At 42.8% G+C, this 7,822-nt stretch overlaps 1 protein-coding gene across 4 annotated transcripts in view; it reads right to left on the bottom strand.

Annotated features, from left to right (window-relative positions):
* Positions 1–285: 285 nt before the first annotated feature.
* Positions 286–7,822, bottom strand: part of THBS2 (thrombospondin 2) — a 32,305-nt gene continuing 24,768 nt past the window's right edge. For all 4 annotated transcript variants that reach the window (XM_014865764.3, XM_014865763.3, XM_070514817.1 and 1 more), the window contains exons 18-22: positions 6,066–6,293; positions 5,313–5,584; positions 4,646–4,743; positions 3,235–3,374; positions 286–2,205 (exon numbers count right to left, since the gene is read on the bottom strand). In XM_014865764.3, the coding sequence (XP_014721250.1) occupies positions 2,198–2,205; positions 3,235–3,374; positions 4,646–4,743; positions 5,313–5,584; positions 6,066–6,293 (746 nt within the window). In that variant the 3' untranslated portion in view covers positions 286–2,197. The remainder of the gene's footprint in view (positions 2,206–3,234; positions 3,375–4,645; positions 4,744–5,312; positions 5,585–6,065; positions 6,294–7,822) is intronic.

Here is a 7,822-nt window from a genome sequence, read left to right as displayed (position 1 = left end):
TTCCCATTACAGGAAGCAAAACCTCAAGTCTTCCCTGTTGGGGTTTTTCTCCCATCCCCCCAAGAGAAACCCTGCTAATTCTTTTTAAAAAAGGGAGAGAGATTCATGTATAAAAACCTTTTTACAATTTATTTCCTCTTATTAATCTTGAAAGTATAAAAATGAGGCTCTATCTAAATGTAGGGTTTCAGTGGTGAAATTCTGACCATGTGAACAAATAAATAAATATTTACAGTCTTTGGCAAAACAAATGAACTTTCATCCACCTGTACGAGAAGTTTGTTAAAAAAAAAAACATAAATAATTTACAAAAAAAAATATGGTACATTCTAAATATTCACATCAGCATCCCACACCACTGTATGGTTTGGCCAAATACCACCAACACAGAAAACCTACACCTCTTCACAATCGCTACATTTAATGAAGGCTCCCAACCTTTGCTGTCTTGGGAATACAGTTCCACAAAAAATGCAAAAATAGTGCAGCAAAACAAAAAGAAAGTCAACCTCAAAAGAAGCAAGAAACGTAACTTTATCAAAATGAAACGTGTAAAGAGAGACAAAAGTGATGGGTCCCCTGTATTTGATGTAGAAATGAGATCGTTATGAATAGAAAGAGGAGGAAGATTTGCCCCAAATCAGACAGAAAAGACAAACTTCTCTTATTAAACCCCTTATGTGGAGTGAGAATAACTAACATTTCCTGCACAAAAATCATGCGATTTAAGCAAAAATAAATCAAACTTACATATATCACTATGACTGGCTAATGGGTGTGTCTGGCAAAACTTAAAACTGATTTTTCCTTAGCATTAAAAGTTTTTAAAATTCTATGTACAGCAGATAGATAATAGTAAAAAATATTGAATTAAAGTCACTGGCAACAGTATATATTAAGGTTCCATTATAAACTCTTCATTATTATTTATTTATTCTATTACATTTTATAGCATGCTTTATCATGACAACATAATATTATAAATCCTGGTATTTTAATGGGAAGATATTTTGCTGCAACTGTATCTTTATATTATAGATTTGTTATATGTTTATTTCTAGAAATTATGCTACATATGTGTTACTTGGCATATTTAAAATAAGTTATTGGTGAATGGAACTGCATTCTGTATCCATTTAATAAATATTAGCAAAACATTTATAACTGGAACCTTAATGCAATGTGTTACCAAATTAGGTAGAAGCAAATTTTCCAGAGCTTCAAAGCCTAGAATAGGAATTCGATGGCAAAGTTCATCAGCTGATGCGTTTGTCTGCTTGTCCATTCTCCATCCAGGAGCACAGATTGGGAAAGAAGCTCAAGCAAAAATTCTGGCGATCAGAAGCAAAGTCAAGCGACAACTGGCCAGGAGTTTTCTCAAGTCTACAACAGCACAAGAGGCCAACTCCATGGCCAGCCCATTGCTCCGTTAACCTTTCACACAGAGGAGGCTTTGCCAGCCCCACATCTGGACTCATGTTAGAGCCATTTTGCTGGAATTTTCCTTCGTGGATGAAACCGGATTTCTGCTGGGTATGAGGGCTTTCATTGCAGGACAAGAGAATGAGGGAAGGGGTGTTTGTTTATTCTCATAATTATTTTTAATGTTCCAACTAGTGAATTGATGTCCTGCATCATGCGACTATCTCCAGACCTCCTCCTTACTATGTTCTGACTTCAGACTTGAGTCGGCCCTTCTTTATAATTGACCTAATTCGTGCAATACCATAGAACAGCTCTAACCCAAGAATAGGAACAACTTTCAGCACTGAAAATAGTGTAGCAATATTTTTCCTGCTTAATTTATGATAATGGCTTACACATAATATTCCCTTCAACTCCATATACACATAAATACAATAAGTAATTACATTTTATATGTAAACGTCATTCTTTTTAAACAAACAAGATAAAACAATGACATGTCATGCTCAATTTCCACTCCACATAAAGTCTCGTATATCATCAAACTGTTTTTCCTGTAGTGGGTTGGATGTTCATCTTTGGGTTCCATCGATATTTGTCCTCTGAAGGCACTTGGGCTTGGGGTTGATGACAAGAGGTGAAGAACCACTCAAGGTCAAGGTCAAGGACAGGAGGTGCTGCTAAAGAGAGAGAAGCTGGAAGGACCAGGATGGGCTGAGGTGTGTAGGTAACAGCATCTACAGTACGTTGCTGGAATTGCAGCAAATCTGGTTTAGACATCTACAAGAAAACAGGACACAGAATTAGGAAGATTGGACTGTGGGTTTGGTTTTTCTTTATGTTGTTTTACCTATATCCTAAAATATCATTATCTTAATTTAAAAAAAGGTATTCGTAAAATGGATGGATGTATCAATGGTTAGAAGAATAGATGGATGCACGCATGCATGGAAGGATGGATGGCAGGAAGGAAGAAAGCATGAACTGTCTCAAGAGGCAACCTGACACAGGGAGAAGAAGACTTGGCCAGAAGCAAGAAGACAAAGAGACATTCTTGTGTTCGCTTCATCTCTTTACTTTATGTGCCATTTTCAATATGTGGTTTTTGAGTAGTGTCTTACCTCATCTGTAGAAGGGGGGTATTTTCATGTCTACATGAAGGTATGGGATTAGACCAGATGGGAGCTAAGTTCTCTTCCAGGTCTATAATATTTTGATTTAAATATACTCCTAGAGATATGACTAAAGAGAACCAACCTTTCTTCCCTCCTTCCTTCCTCCTTCCCTTCCCCCCTGCTTCATTCCCTGTTTCTCTTTCTTTCTTTCTTTCTTTCTTTCTTTCTTTCTTTCTTTCTTTCTTTCTTTCTTTCTTTCTTTCTTTCTTTCCCTCCTTCCTTCCTTCCTTCCTTCCTTCTTTCCTCCCTTCCTCCCTCTCTTTCTTTCTTTCTCTTTCTTCTCTCTTTTTCTCTCTCTTTCATTAACTTCCTTCTTTCATTTTTAGCAAGGGTAGCAACCTCAAAAGCCTAGAGGGGTCCAGAAGGTGTAGAAGATACAGGAAGCTACAGGAGAAAGGAGAGTGGAGATGAGTGGAGCCTGTGAATAACAGGAAAGTGTTTGTCCTACTAAAGGAATTCACATTCAATTTAAAATAAACAAAAGAACAACTCGAGTGACAAACAAAACATATGCAGAGAACAGGCCAGCAGCCCATTGCCCTAATGTGCAGCTCCTGTGAAAATGAATTTCAATGTGTGTCCTCCCCACTTTCTGCCCACAAGCTGCCCGACTGGACAGCACTCCCACACTCACCTCTGCATTCGTATTTCAGGTCTGAGAAATAGACCATTTCTTGGGAGAAGACAAACAGACCCAGCCGCCCGCCCGCATAAGTTTGGTCGTAGATGGGTCCTGAATCCGCCATGACCTGTTTTCCTTCATGCACTAAGACTCTGAAAACAGGGGAAAAGGGAGAAAGAAAGAGAACGTGAACTCTGTGAAGCACATTAACCAGAGGACGAGGGGTCAGCTTCCCCCTCACAACATAGAGGTTGACAGGAGCCTTGCCCTTGAGGGCCAAAGAGTAGTCATGTAAGGTGAAGGATGTGTCCTAGTTTCCAGGCGTCTGGCAACATTTCCGTCTCTTGGGCACCAGGTTCTCCCCACTTGCATCATGGATCTCATGGCCTCCTTATTGCATTAAAACCACATGTTCATTTACTCCCTCCCCACTACCTGTGAGATGCATGAGAGTAAGCATGGGGTTCTGTCCTACGTGCCCAGAGTGGGGCTGGATGCACTGATGCTTCTCCGATAGGATGGGGAGCACACAAGTGAATCATGGGAGACTCTCCATGGAAATCATGCCAGTGCAGCCAGCCTGCACATCCCCTACTCAGATCTGCTTATTATTACTGGGGACATGTACACTCCTGGCATCTGTGAAGAATCCGACCGTACTGTGCTGTTATCAGCTAAGTTTAAATTTGCAAAAAACTGTAAATCATCCATAATTTGTTTTAATCAAATCGATTACAGAGGCCTGGCCCTGTTGCATAGTGGTTAAGTTTGGCATGCTCCACTTCAGCAGCCCTGGTTCACGGGTTTGGTTCCTGGGTGTGGACCTACACCACTCGTCTGCCATGCTGTGGAGGCATCCCACATACAAAGTAGAGGAAGACTGGCACAGATGCTAGCTCAGGGCTAATCTTCCTCAAGCAGAAAATCAAACCAAAAAGAAAAATCAATTACAAATGCTGTCATGCCAAGATAACAAAATTCTGTTGGATGGATATTTTTGAAAGTTTTACTGGAGCTGTGTTTTAAATTCAGCCATTCACAATACCAGAAATGAATATGAATCTGTTCTCCAAATGAGCCACAGCCTACTTTGCAGAGATAGAGATGTTTTAATTGCACTTTCTCTCCCACGCCCAGAGTGAATATTAGGAGCAGAGATGCTTCCTCATCCTGCAAGTTATTTTAACAGACAAATATGATTTTTCTCCTCTTCAACAGTTTTGTTTTTATTTTTTTAAAAAATAAATGATGTGTGGTGGAAGACGCAGGGTAGAAAACAGAAGGTATTTAAAGTGGATAAATCCAGGGACAACGGACAAGTTAGAAATCACTTGAGTTATTGACCTGTTAACGTTCAAACTTGCCTTTCAATGAAATGGGAAATCACTTGGTAGAAATGTAGCTGGCACTGAGCCACCCTCACCTTATATAACCCGTCTTAGGTCTGTGGGTCAGGTGCCACCTGTAGGCGGTGTAGTCTTTCCAGCCAATATTTTTAGGGTCATGCCATAAAGTACGAACCTGTGGGAAAAACATCACTCTTGAGTACAATTGGCATCCTGAGTCTTAACCACAGTCTTACAACACCAAATGGGGAGCAAAAACATTACTCTGTAAATTAATCCTTATGGCTCATGCTGCTCCACGCACTTCTGATACACTTCCTCATATAAAGCTCTTGTGTGGATCATAATCCTTCAATAGGCAACCATATAGTTCAGTGCTGGGAGCTCCAGCACTCGAACCAGAGCCATGGGTTCAAATTCTGTGTCCTCCGCTTCCTCATCACAGGACATTGGGCAAAAAACTTAACCTTTTGAAACTCAGTTCTCCTAACTCTACCTGAGGGTAGAAATATATTTAGTTTGCAAGAGGATTACCAATCGTGTTTATAAAAACACCAGGGATGGTGCCTTTAATAACGTGAGTACTCAATAAAAGCTTATTTAAATTATCATGACTTGAGTTAAAATGGACAAAAACGAAGGTGGGGTTATCTTTGGGATGGGCTGAGACTGCTCTCCTGCAAAAATACAGCAGCCATAGAGCAGAGTCAAAGGAGATGGTGTTGACGACACCGTCTTTCTCACCTGTCCCTCTGTGTTCCCAGTATGCCACAGGGCGTTCCTCAGGTGCTCGCCTGTCCCCGTGGTGGAGTTGACCACCTTGAGGGACACGCCCGAGTAGCCGTACGCGCGGGTGGGCTGGTCTTCCCAGTAGGTCTGAGTGACCTGCTTCCACATCACCACATAGAAGCGGCTGCTGGACTGGTAGCCAAAGACGAAGCCAGCGTAATCGTCGTCCCGGTCAGTGTTGACGTAAAACGTGCCACTGAAGTCCACAGACCCAAACTCGTCAAAACCTGGATGCCAGAGAGAGCATTCCGTCATAAGATTAAGACATGCTCAGCCTTTCAGGAGATGCCTGCACTAGCCCGGGATCTCTGAATACACACATGAGGAGGCTGGGTTTAGCTCTCCGCTTCGGTTCAACTCAGGCTCCATTGCTGCGAGATTAACGAAATCTACGGGATTTTATTTTTTCAGATCCCACTTATAGAGTTATGGCGGAGATTTACCGTAGTACATAATATTTTAAAGATCACGTCCATGAAAAACATTGGCTTATTGAATATGAAACTTCAGACTTCAGAGAGGCAAATTCCTGCTTCCCGAAGTCCTTCTGTCAAGAATATTTAGGCAGTTTTACAAAGTATAGAAGGATGGGGGTTACCATAAAGACCACTAATCCCATCCATTTTTTTCCTAAAGAGCAGCCAGCAAGCCTCTGAGGATACCTTGCACCAAGAACCATGAATGATGGCGTGTATTTTGAAGGCTCACCGACTGCGATGCCAGGGTCGGAGTTAGCCGTCTGCACCAGCTCCTTGCCTTGATGGCGAATGACCCAGTTGGGATCGATCTGAGTGGTGCCCTTGGGGTCCAAGTGGACCATCTGGAAGTTCCTGAAGTCCGTCTCACTGATGGCACTGTTTTCAGGACACACGTCATCAATATCCGGGATGTTGTCATTGTCAAAGTCATCCTTGCAAGCATCGCCCCGCCCATCACCTGTCACCAAGGACAAGCAGAAAAAACAGAAAACAAAGTCAATGGTTTGCCATGTGCCTTTCTGTGTCTGAGAAAACCTAGTAAAATTCAAGGTTCGGCTCTTATTAGTATCTCGAGGATTAATGCCCATAATCTCTAAAACACTTAGCTTGAATCCTTTTAGGTCTTGATGCTCTTTTCAAAACATATATGAGATAAACACTGCAGCAAAGCATGCTGCAATCATATTCCCATAGGAATCATTTCTCACTTCGTTCCGAACTAGAAACTGCGGGTAGGAAACCCGAACGGCTGTCAGGCAATACCAAGCAGAACATCCAGCTTTTTGTTTTTCTGACAGTTTACAGAACTCCTGTTATCACCTCTCTTAATCAGCCCTTCCTGGAATCTACTTGGCATTTGGAGCAGAACTCTTACACAAAGAATGATTTTCCCTCAGGAGACGTGGACTCCCCTCATTTGGAAGCATCTTTTCAAATTCCCCGGCGAGTGGCTGGAGGGGTGGCGGGCTTGGGTGGCCCCTGTCCCCGGTGCGTGTAGGGGGAAGAACTTGGCAGCTTTCCCAGCTCTCCAGTCCGTGGCAATGATGGCAATCCCCCAGGCAGATGTCAGTTTACTAAACTAGCCCACTTTAGTGCCTGTTGCTTTAGCAGGAGAAAAAGATATTGAGGTCAACTGAATTTCCTGTCCCATTCTTCAAACTATTTTCAGTTCTGTTCAATCACAGGTGTTCCACCTACTGCGTGGCAGGTGCACACTCAAAGGAAGCTTTAAAAAAAACACTAAATGCTCTGTGCATGTCAGCCTCTCCTCAATCCCAGACTCCTCTCTGGGTACAAGGCCCAGAGTTTCTCCACTAGGCGGGGTCAGCAAGCCCCCTCCCCAAGCCGAGAGGTTGTGGGAACTGAAGCCATCAGTTCTCATGTCAAGAATGAGCTTTGGGCCCTCTGCTGAAATTCCTTCCTGCTGCTCTGCAAGAAGGATCCTTGGAGCTGCCCTTCAGCCCAGCGAGCCTCTCCATGTGCTTCTTAGTCATGTTGGCTCGACACCCAACCATCTCTTATCTCAGTTTGTGAAGGATGTGTGCTCCCCGTGCAGCGCTCGAGTCAGCCAGGATTCCACGCAAGGAACCACTTTCTCACAGCCTCAGTCAGAAGCCACTGAGCACAGCTGTGCTCCTCACGCATTCCTTAAGACTCTGGTAGGAAATCCCCAGCCCGTCCCTGTGATTTTACTCCCTCAAGATCCCATCCTGCTACAGACCACTTAGTTGTATTCACTGCCAGGCAAAATAGATCTTTTTCCTGATATTTCACACTCTTGCCATTTTTGTTTGTTTTGCCCTTAAAAAGCAACTCACTCTCCCCTCGCTGTCATAACACAATCAAGCACAGCTTTGTCCTGCTTGTAACCAGCATTTCTTCACAGAGATGCTCAAAAGTTTGAAAATTACGTGGACACTGAGATTTTTGCCCATCCCGACACGGACAAACACACATTTTCACATTTCATCGGTCAGCTAATACAGA

Source organism: Equus asinus, chromosome 1 (assembly GCF_041296235.1).
Source record: "Equus asinus isolate D_3611 breed Donkey chromosome 1, EquAss-T2T_v2, whole genome shotgun sequence".
Classification (NCBI taxonomy): domain Eukaryota; kingdom Metazoa; phylum Chordata; class Mammalia; order Perissodactyla; family Equidae; genus Equus; species Equus asinus.
Note: the sequence above shows the minus strand (reverse complement) of the source record. Positions and strands in the feature narration are given on the sequence as shown.